Source organism: Dermochelys coriacea, chromosome 5, assembly GCF_009764565.3.
Source record: "Dermochelys coriacea isolate rDerCor1 chromosome 5, rDerCor1.pri.v4, whole genome shotgun sequence".
NCBI lineage: Eukaryota > Metazoa > Chordata > Testudines > Dermochelyidae > Dermochelys > Dermochelys coriacea.
The window spans coordinates 131,647,687-131,659,826 of record NC_050072.1 but is presented as its reverse complement, the minus strand read 5'-3'; the positions used below and the strand labels follow the sequence as shown (position 1 = coordinate 131,659,826).

The following is a 12,140-nucleotide window of genomic DNA, read 5'->3' as shown; positions in this document are numbered from 1 at the left end:
CAATAAAACAGCCCCATAGTCCAGGCGCTGCGAGCCTGAGTCAGCTGTCACAGCCCTGCTGTGGGTTTTTATTTGCAGGCCAGACGTACCCGATGAATGCTTTTCCGCCTCCACACTAAAAACAAACAGTATAAAATAGTAAAGAAGCAAATATGTGAACCAGCGTATTCAAACTAGAATTTCATAGGAGAATAGTTGCTGTTTTTAAAGAGTCATTTTGAAGGCGTGCCCATGTTAGTGACAAAACAGTCAAACAATATGTAGTCTATTGGATGGACCTGCGGGCCATGATGTAGAAAAATATTTATTTTGAGGAGAGTGACTTTGAGCAGAACATCTCACGTCAAATTAATCTGCATTACTATTTTCAATTCACATTGATCCTCATTATATACAAGCCAAACAATGTAAGCTCTTTGGGAAAGAGTCACCTTTTTGTTCTGCTTGTACAGTGCCTGGCATAATGGGGTCCTGTGCTTTGACTGGGGTTACTAGGCACTACTGTCATTCAAATAATAATAACCAGCAAAAGTACAATGATGAAGTCACTGCTCTACCACCAAATTCCCTTCAACAGGGGATTAACGACACAGCCAAGTATGGACCATTTAAGTGCAGTCCAAGAAAAACTCTCAGCTGGTCAAAGCATTTTAAAACACTGTTTTTACACTCACTCTCTTCCCTGTTTCTGAGGATAGGCTCTGATTATTTCCAAGTGGGACTCTCTTGATATACTTCCTATTCTGGCAAAAGGTTATGGACCAGACACTCAAGTGGTACAAACTGGTGAAAATCCAACTTCAATGGCATTACAGCAATTTACACCAACTAAGGATCCAACCCTGTGTGGTTTTTGGTCCCTTCATCCTTGGAATTTTTCCTTTTACTTTCACTGTCTCTGTACAAAGTGTAATGGAAGACAGGCATATGGCTCCTTTAAACAACTGTTACAAACTGTTGTATATATCACCTGGGAAAGGAGATGTGGTATAGTCACAAGGTATTTTATCCCTCGACACTTAGGACTCAATTATTCCCATTCACTTCAAAGAGGAAGGATCAAGCCATTAGGTAGTGCCCAGTCTCCTTCAGGTCTTGGGAGTAGAAGACTAAATCAAGATTCAAATCTGAGTGTCCCATTTAGTGCTCTGATCAGTTATGTAGAGACCACAAGTGGCCGTTTAACTGAGTTGATTTTGCCTGCATGCACTTGCTTTTATTTTTATTACTTGTGCAATGCCAAAGATGTGAATTGTGCATTAGAAACACAATTGAGATAGGTTCCTACTCTAAAGGACATGTAATCTCACTGGGATGGATACAATATAAACACTAAAAAGAAGAGGTGCAAAGGAGAGAACTGAGTTATAATTTATCAGTGATGTCAGATTAGGCAAAAGGATGCATTATGCACCCTATGCATGAGTTCTGTATTGCACTGTAGTCAAGCTGATATTTATATGGCACATTTTACCCATTTGAGACTGCTACATATACCTACAGCACTATATAAAGATTTTCAGGGACAGTAACAAATATATTCAAGTTAAATAACTAAGTAAAGAAGTGATGTACTACAAAAATGTACAGCAAACCCTTTTAAAGGGCATTGCCAAGTTGAAAAACACATTTCTGTCTCAAAATGTTGTACCTCTTGTTGTTACAAGTAACCCTTACGACTACGATACTGGATACGAGGAAAAATTTATTTTTCTCCATTTAAAAATAATTGACATCTTAATTTTCTGAAAGTTTCACAATTGTTTGCCATTAGCCCTGCTCAAAACCTTCATTTACAATAGGAGAAATTTCCCTACAGCAGCCAGCAAACTCCCACCAGCTGTTTTGCCTTTTTCTCCCATGTGGGAAACAGTTTATTCGTTTATGATAAATACCCAAAGGCAATTAGAAGTCAGCTTTATCCTACTGTCATTACACAAAAAGCATTTGTAGTTTTAAATACCTGCACACAATTATGATAAAAGAAACTCTAGCAAATATATTCAGGAGGTGGATTTTAAAAATACAACAATATTTAATAACTAATTTATCTCTACCTCAAAAGAAATTAGCAAAAGAAAACTGCTTTGCCAGTGATTTCTTACCTGTATAAAGAAACAAAGGAAAAAAAATTCCCAGGTAATTCTGTCTTTGCCCTGCACCCTCAAAATGAACTATTTCTGTCTCCACGTGGATCACGTTAGGAGCGCATGTACTTGGGTTTGCAGAAGTGCCTGACTTCAGAAATAAACTATATTTTTACTACTGCTTTATGGGACAAGAAATGGAACTACTTAAACTTTCAACAACAACTAAAAAACATCCCACGTTTCCAGATGGACTACAATACTGATCTTCCAATTTTCCAGGCCCACCAAGAAAAACTGTGGCTTTGATCCATGTAACCTAGGGCACAGAGTAGGGTCTTCGAAAAATAGAATGGCATAGACCTACCTTCAAAATAAATTATCTGCACTACTTATTTTTTTAAAAAAATATTGTATATATAAAACCTATAACTAATTATAGATAAGTATGGTTTATTTTGGTGTAGTTTGCACTGGTAAACACTAGATTAAGCTAAATTAAAATAAGAAATTAGACACAAAATAAGCAGCTACATACAAAGGGCTTATCTCCACTTACCGTGGATCGACGCTGTGGCGATCGATCCGCAGTAGGGTCGATATAGCGGGTCTAGTGAAGACCCACTAAATCAACTGCCAATTGTTCTCCCGTCGACTCCAGTATGCCAGTGTGGAGGCCATAGTAAGTCGACCTAAGGTACGTAGCTGGAGTTGCATAACTTAGGTCGACTTAGCCCCGTGGTGTAGACCTGCCCTAAGTCTGCTTTAAAACAGTAACAGTGAAGAAGAAAGCAACAGCTTGAAGACTTGCGCCTATGGGTTAGAAAGTAATATACATTTGGATATGCAAGAGAGCATACACACAACCCCAAAGGTTACTGCTTTCTAGAGAGCTCTGGAGCTTGTGGCTCTTAAAACGTGCTCTCAAAAGCAGAGATCTGCACATAGAATTTTAAGCTATGCCTCCACAGCAACTGTACCTTTGCCCCACACTGCATTAAAAAGGCAGTCAGGTTTATCAAGACATGCACAAAGGGACAACACTGTATTGGTAAGAGGGCTGATCGTTTGAATTTCTTGGCTCTGGCACATGTAAAATCTCAATCCTAATTTGCACTATGCAGGCACATTTATAACAGCAATTCCTGGGTTTTCTTTGGTAAGGAAGGACTTTGCTTCAGGAAAATAACACAAACAAAAACCACAGTATATTTTACTAACTGGTACTGAGAGTGGTGAATTTACATAGTGTGGCCTTGATTTTCTAAATCTCACTAATCTACAGAGTACAAAAAGAATTGTAATTAATGTGAATTTACCAAAGGAACAGGGACACTGACGATGACAAGACAGGGAATGCACTTCACTTCTTTTCTACACATGGTAATTTTTTTTAGACAAGAATCTCATTTTACAAGAAGTAGGCATAGTTTAATTTTAGGCCATGTTGCTGAAATCTAAACTTGGGAACATGAAAAGCTGCCAGAAATCTGCATCTGGACTATTTTTTCATAATATAATATGTAGCTTGTATCACATAAGGGGCAAGTTAGGATAACCATGGGTACTTGAATATAGGTATGATGTGTACTTCTACTTACATCTTCAGCTTTTGAACCTTGCTCCTGCAAAGATTTCTGCAATTCTTCAACCTGTGACTGTACCTCCAGAAGTCTCTGATTTACCAGCCTAGAAAACAGATACAAATTTTACTTTTCAAAGGGAGTGAATAATTATGTCTGTGATTTTTGTGTCTCTTTTGGAGCTTATTTTTCAGAGAGTTTAATTTTAAATATACTGACAGTTCAATACATTCAAAAGTCTGAGACGTACATTTTGTGCCCACCAGTACTGGCCCACTTACACAAGAGATGCAAAGCAGACTTTGAATAAATTAATGTGGCAACAGCCTTTAAAGAGATTATAGCCGTACTCTTCTGGTGTTTCCTACAGCAGTGGTTCCCAACCTTTCTAGACTACTGTACCCCTGTAAGGAGCCTAATTTGTCTTGCATACCCCAAGTTTCACCTCACTTAAAACTACTTGCTTACAAAAATCAAACATACAAATGTGTCACAGCACACTGTTACTGAAAAATTGCTTACTTTCTCATTTTTACCATATAATTATAAAATACATCAATTGGTGTGTGATACTTGAGCCTCTTTTTCTCTTGTTTCAGAGTAGCAGCCGTGTTAGTCTGTATTCGCAAAAAGAAAAGGAGTACTTGTGGCACCTTAGAGACTAACAAATTTATTAGAGCATAAGCTTTCGTGAGCTACAGCTCACTTCATCGGATGCATTTGGTGGAAAAAGCAGAGGAGAGATTTATATACACACACACAGAGAACATGAAACAATGGGTTTATCATACACACTGTAAGGAGAGTGATCACTTAAGATGAGCCATCACCAGCAGCAGGGGGGGGAAGGAGGAAAACCTTTCATGGTGACAAGCAGGTAGGCTAATTCCAGCAGTTAACAAGAATATCAGAGGAACAGTGGGGGGTGGGGTGGGAGGGAGAAATACCATGGGGAAATAGTTTTACTTTGTGTAATGACTCATCCATTCCCAGTCTCTATTCAAGCCTAAGTTAATTGTATCCAGTTTGCAAATTAATTCCAATTCAGCAGTCTCTCGTTGGAGTCTGTTTTTGAAGCTTTTTTGTTGAAGTATAGCCACTCTTAGGTCTGTGATCGAGTGACCAGAGAGATTGAAGTGTTCTCCAACTGGTTTTTGAATGTTATAATTCTTGACGTCTGATTTGTGTCCATTCATTCTTTTACGTAGAGACTGTCCAGTTTGGCCAATGTACATGGCAGAGGGGCATTGCTGGCACATGATGGCATATATCACATTGGTAGATGCACAGGTGAACGAGCTTCTGATGGTGTGGCTGATGTGATTAGGCCCTATGATGGTATCCCCTGAATAGATATGTGGACAGAGTTGGCAACGGGCTTTGTTGCAAGGATAGGTTCCTGGGTTAGTGGTTCTGTTGTGTGGTGTGTGGTTGCTGGTGAGTATTTGCTTCAGATTGGGGGGCTGTCTGTAAGCAAGGACTGGTCTGTCTCCCAAGATCTGAGAGAGCGATGGCTCGTCCTTCAGGATAGGTTGTAGATCCTTGATGATGCGTTGGAGGGGTTTTAGTTGGGGGCTGAAGGTGATGGCTAGTGGCGTTCTGTTGTTTTCTTTGTTGGGCCTGTCCTGTAGTAGGTGACTTCTGGGTACTCTTCTGGCTCTGTCAATCTGTCACGGCTAACCTGGTGGCAGAACTTTGTGACTTTGTCCTGACCCATAACTATTTCACATTTGGTGACAATGTATACCTTCAAATCAGCGGCACTGCGATGGGTACCCGCATGGCCCCACAGTATGCCAACATTTTTATGGCTGACTTAGAACAACGCTTCCTCAGCTCTCGTTCCCTAATGCCCCTACTCTACTTGCGCTACATTGATGACATCTTCATCATCTGGACCCATGGAAAAGAAGCTCTTGAGGAATTCCACCATGATTTCAACAATTTCCATCCCACCATCAACCTCAGCCTGGACCAGTCCACACAAGAGATCCACTTCCTGGACACTACGGTGCTAATAAGCGATGGTCACATAAACACCACCCTATATCGGAAACCTACTGACCGCTATTCCTACCTACATGCCTCTAGCTTTCATCCAGATCATACCACTCGATCCATTGTCTACAGCCAAGCGCTACGATATAACCGCATTTGCTCCAACCCCTCAGACAGAGACAAACACCTACAAGATCTCTATCATGCATTCCTACAACTACAGTACCCACCTGCTGAAGTGAAGAAACAGATTGACAGAGCCAGAAGAGTACCCAGAAGTCACCTACTACAGGACAGGCCCAACAAAGAAAACAACAGAACGCCACTAGCCATCACCTTCAGCCCCCAACTAAAACCCCTCCAACGCATCATCAAGGATCTACAACCTATCCTGAAGGACGAGCCATCGCTCTCTCAGATCTTGGGAGACAGACCAGTCCTTGCTTACAGACAGCCCCCCAATCTGAAGCAAATACTCACCAGCAACCACACACCACACAACAGAACCACTAACCCAGGAACCTATCCTTGCAACAAAGCCCGTTGCCAACTCTGTCCACATATCTATTCAGGGGATACCATCATAGGGCCTAATCACATCAGCCACACCATCAGAGGCTCGTTCACCTGTGCATCTACCAATGTGATATATGCCATCATGTGCCAGCAATGCCCCTCTGCCATGTACATTGGCCAAACTGGACAGTCTCTACGTAAAAGAATGAATGGACACAAATCAGACGTCAAGAATTATAACATTCAAAAACCAGTTGGAGAACACTTCAATCTCTCTGGTCACTCGATCACAGACCTAAGAGTGGCTATACTTCAACAAAAAAGCTTCAAAAACAGACTCCAACGAGAGACTGCTGAATTGGAATTAATTTGCAAACTGGATACAATTAACTTAGGCTTGAATAGAGACTGGGAATGGATGAGTCATTACACAAAGTAAAACTATTTCCCCATGGTATTTCTCCCTCCCACCCCACCCCCCACTGTTCCTCTGATATTCTTGTTAACTGCTGGAATTAGCCTACCTGCTTGTCACCATGAAAGGTTTTCCTCCTTCCCCCCCCTGCTGCTGGTGATGGCTCATCTTAAGTGATCACTCTCCTTACAGTGTGTATGATAAACCCATTGTTTCATGTTCTCTGTGTGTGTGTATATAAATCTCTCCTCTGCTTTTTCCACCAAATGCATCCGATGAAGTGAGCTGTAGCTCACGAAAGCTTATGCTCTAATAAATTTGTTAGTCTCTAAGGTGCCACAAGTACTCCTTTTCTTTTTCTCTTGTGAACCTTATTTGAAGCCCGAGTCCAACCGCCTGGGGCTGAAGTATTTAACTTAGCTTCCCCCACCCCCGCCACCCTCATTACATGGGGCTCCAAGCAACTGTCTTGCTTGCCACCCCCTAACCCATCCTAAATCCATCCCACAACCCCGAAGTTGAGAAACTCTGATCTAGATGAGTTGAGTACCCCCTGGAAGACTTCTGCGTACCCCCAGAGGTACGCGTGTTCCTGGTTGAGAACCACTGTCCAGGAGCATCTCTGTCCATGAACACTTTAGGTATGGATATGCCTCATATGACTTTCTTTCCAGTTGGACATCATGGGAAGCTGTAACACTCATTATTAGTGGGTCAAAGATGCAGCTTTTTCTCTTATGAACCCACACAGTGATGACTTTCCTGCTCTTTCCTATCACCCAGAAAAGAATAAATTAAAAAAATTTCATTTTAAGCTTATTATGTCTTTTTCTCCTTTAAAAAAAATGACCTAGAAGATTAAAATAGTTCTACCATTTAACAATTATGCAGTATATTTGGTAACTTCAGGTTAACTCATGATTATGAGTAATAGTTTAAAAAAAAAAACAGAGTAACTAAAACAGTTGTTTTTTCTGTAAAATACTGCGAAGCCTTGTGGATGAGCCATGACTGCATAACTTATATATCAAAAGATGTCTTATCTTTTGGACAAAACTAAACCATTACCCGTATCCTACCAACTCTTTGTAGCTTATAGGAATGAATCCTTAGGAAGAGCATTTTCTACACAGAGACTCTTCAAATGGAACTAGCTCTGCTATGATCAGACTGGAGTTCCAGTTCCTGAAGGTCTAAAGACCTGTTCCACATGGTGCATGGCTGCTTCTGCTGGCTTGGTCCAAGATGTATCTATAGATGAGATCTGTCAGGCTGTGCAGGGGGAATCAATCCATAGAATCATAGACAATTAGGGTTGGAAGAGACCTCAGGAAGTCATCTAGTCTAATCCCCTGCTCAAAGCAGGACCAACCCCAACTAAATCATCCCAGCCACGGCTTTCTCAAGCCGGTCCTTAAAAACCTCTAAGGAGGAGATTCCACCACCTCCCTAGGTAACCCATTCCAGTGCTTCACCACCCTCCTAGTGAAATAGTTTTTTCCTAAAAGCCAGCCTAGACCTCCCCCATTGCAATTTGAGACCATTGCTCCTTATTCTGTCATCTGCCACCACTGAGAACAGCCGAGCTCCATCCTCTTTGGAACCCCCCCTTCATGTAGTTGAAGGCTGCTATCAAATCCCCCCTCACTCTTCTCTTCTGCAGACTAAATAAGCTCAGTTCCCTCAGCCTCTCCTCATAAGTCATGTGCCCCAGGCCCCTACTCATTTTCGTTGCCCTCCACTGGACTCTCTCAATTTGTCCACATCCTTTCTGTAGTGAGGGGGCCCAAAACTGGACGCAATACTCCAGATGTATCCCCACCAGTGCCGAACAGAGGGGAATAATTACTCCCTCAATCTGCTGGCAATGCTCCTACTAATGCAGCCCAATATGCTATTAGCCTTCTTGGCAACAAGGGCACAGTGTTGGACTCATATCCAGTTTCTTGTCCACTGTAATTCCCAGGACGTTTTCTGCAGAACTGCTGCTTAGCCAGTTGGTCCCAGCTTGTAGCAGTGCATGGGATTCTTCCATCCTAAGTGCAGGACTCTGCACTTGTCCTTGTTGAACCTCATCAGATTTCTTTTGGCCCAATCTTCTCATTTGTCTAGGTGGACTCTGGACCCTATCCCTACCATTCAGCACATCTACCTCTCCCCCATATTTTAGTGTCATCCACAAACTTGCTGAGAGTGCAATCCATCCCATCATCCAGATCATTAATGAATATATTGAACAAAACTGGCCCCAGGACCGACCCCTGGGGCACTCTGCTTGATACCGGCTGCCAACTAGACATTGACCAGTTGATCCCTACACATTGAGCTTGACGATCTAGACAGATTTCTATCTACCTTATAGTCATAGAATCATAGAATATCAGGGTTGGAAGGGACCTCAGGAGGTCATCTAGTCCAACCCCCTGCTCAAAGCAGGACCAATCCCCAATTTTTGCCCCAGATCCCTAATTGGCTCCCTCAAGGATTGAACTCAGAACCCCAGGTTTAGCAGGCCAATGCTCAAACCACTGGGCTATCCCTCCCGCCAATTAGTCCATTTATCCAATCAATACTTCTTTACCGTATTAAAAGCTTTGCTAAAGTCAAGGTATAATTTATACATTTATAAAGCACCACACTCTCAATTCTAGGACTTGATCAGATGCCTGTTTGAAAGGGAAGTTAGTTCTACAGTCTTTACTCAAAATTACTCCTAAGGTCTCCTGCTGGAGTGTAATACTACCTGCTAATCAATACTCCCTTCTACCAAGAGAGGAGATCTGCAGAGGTAGTTCATTAAGGAGAAATTTTAGTTACCTGTAAATGGACCTCTCTAACTGTATGACCACCTCTGCAGACCCGCACTAATCCCTTTTCTTCAGAGTCCTTTACAGGACACACTGAGGCACAGAAGAACTGAGAATGGGTTAGGGAGCAGGACCATATAGCTTTGGGTCAAGGAATACTGGGAGGCCAATGAGGAAGGGAAGCCACCAAGTGACTTTAATGCTAGCATCAATACCATGGTTCAAAAAATGAGTATGTCCAAATATAAGTAAAGAAAGATACTGCTGCAAAATGTCATAACCTATATAGAAAACGTCAGTCTTCAGGATTCTTCTAACTTGGAATCTGAGCCAACTGAGTGGAGCCGTTTGGTGAAAGGTTTCTTGGCACAACTTTTGAATCGCCTGTCTAATCTATACTCTGGCCTGGCCTAGCAACTCCATTTTGATATCCATTTCACTGAATGCTTGTTTTGAGAAGGAAAATTTATGACCTCTCAGTTTGGGATTTGAGGTGTAACTCACAAGCGAACAAAATGCAATATATGCCTCATTATTTAAAGCCTGCCTGACTGACCAGATATAAGGAAATCCAAAGACTCCAGGAACTGCGAGAGTTGCCAAGCTGCAACCTTCTCAGTGACCCTTCACAAAAAAGGCAGATGTCCCATAGGTCAATCATTAGCACGTAGTCATAATCAAGACTGGTTTCTTGAGCAGAGACTTCAGCAATAGTCCCCTACAGGAAAACAATGATGATCTCTACCAACAATGGACTCAGTCCAGTTCCCCTCCACTGACCCTCACTAGTTGGGAAGGGACATGGGTCTATCTCATAGGTTGTAGCCCAAAGCTGCCCAGCATTTCAAAAACCTTAGAAAGGAACATGGGCTAAAACTCAGGCAGCAAAGAAAACCTAGCATTTGCCTGCTCGAGATATTATTCTGTTTCCACCGAAGTAACTCAGATTGGATCCCAGTGATTTTATCTTCAAAGTAACATGAACATTCTCCACAGTGAGAAAAAACATGACTGTTTTGCTAACTGGAGGTCACTAGCATTTAACAAGCTATCAACAGCTCAGAATAGTTCCACTGTCAGAGACTGAACAGCACTACTTTACTTCCTATATAACAATAGCACACAGTCTTAAAAATCTGTATGTCAGGATCAGTTTGCCCGTTCTGACCTTGCGTTTGTCAATATCCTGAATGCTCTGCCAAGCTACACCTATAATAGAAAAGTGATAGAGGCTCCAAATTCTGGAAAGGTTTAGGTATGCTCATGTGTGGACTGAGTTGCTTTTTGATACAAAATGGCTAGATTCTTTGACGTGGGTAAGGTAATGCTGACAACAGACTTCACAAGACAAAGATGTACGAATATTTAGAAAAACAGTCATTAGAACAAAGGAATATATTTTCATACCTGTTCTCTGACTCCAGTTCATTCTTCCGTAGATTTGCATCATCTAGCAGGCTCTGCAACAAGGCGATCTTTTCATTGTCGGAACCTTCTTGGTTAAGCTTCAGCATCTTGTTCTCATGCTGAAGACGAATGAGTTTCTCCCTGGAGAAACAAAATAAAAACTGCTATAAACATCTTATAGATTGCAAATCACAGGAAGTGTGAATATAATTTTCTCTTTACCAGTTTTAGAGATGATTAGAGATGAAGTAATTGTTACTTCACTTGAACCACCAAAACAGTAACATGTAATAGGATTACTGATTCTGTTTGGAACCTGAAGTTTTAGATGGAGAATCAGTCATTTTCAGAAAACAACTGCTTGGGATTTGATTCAGTATTTGTCAGCATATATGATATCACTAATATATGTTAAAGACAAATATAATACACACAAAAGAAAGTTACTCACCCATAGCTGGCATTCCTTGAGTATCTTATTATACAGATCCATGCTCATGGAATGTGTCTATATATTGCACCAAAGCCTGCATCAGTGGGGAACGAGCGGACTTTGTCTTGAGCTATGAAATATTCTAGACAAAACTTAAAAAGAGATGTGGACCCCCTATGTACCTTCATTTGTTTCTACTTCATTGGAATCCAACATAGACTCAAAAGAAGTGCGGATAGAAAATGGGGATGTGGATCTATACTCAATCTACTGAAAAAATTCCAGGTATAGCTGAATAACTTGCTTTTTTCTTTCGTGTACTGTTAGTTGAGATACCCATAATTAGAAGACTGACGAATGGTAAACCTGAGAGAACTGATTTGAGGAGACTAAATGACTGCAGGACTCCCCTCTCAAACTGGATTTTGAGAATAATGATGTGAATAAAGCTCTGTAAAAGGTACAGGCTGAACTCCATACAGCAGTGCTAACGAGTCTTTATCAGGGACAAGAATATTCATCGATTCAACCTTTTAAAGCAGGTTTTAACCCATTTTGACAAAGGAAATTGCTTCTTATTTAACCCACAAATAGTCTGGGGGATTTGAGGAAGAATTTTATTCTGTTAAGATAGTGAACATGGGTCATTTTAGGATATAAAGTATGCAGCATAACCTCCCTTGGCAGGGATAAATGAGGGGCAAAGATGCTGCTCCACACCCTCCTTTCAAAACACAGGGGTAAACAGGTCAGCCACTGAAACCTGGAGATCATCATTTCTGCTGGATGATATAAGGGGCACAAGAAGCTTAGGGGTCAATCATAAGACCCATTCTGAAATGTAAATGGGTCAGAAAGAAGATGGCTCTGGCCAGCTATGGTTCCCCTTGTGAA

At 41.4% G+C, this 12,140-nt stretch overlaps 1 protein-coding gene across 1 annotated transcript in view; it reads right to left on the bottom strand.

Annotated features, from left to right (window-relative positions):
• HOOK3 (hook microtubule tethering protein 3) overlaps positions 1–12,140 on the bottom strand; it is a 128,147-nt gene that overhangs the window by 18,715 nt on the left and 97,292 nt on the right. Inside the window, 2 exon segments of the mRNA XM_043514600.1 lie at positions 3,689–3,776; positions 10,814–10,954. Coding sequence (XP_043370535.1) covers positions 3,689–3,776; positions 10,814–10,954 — 229 coding nt within the window.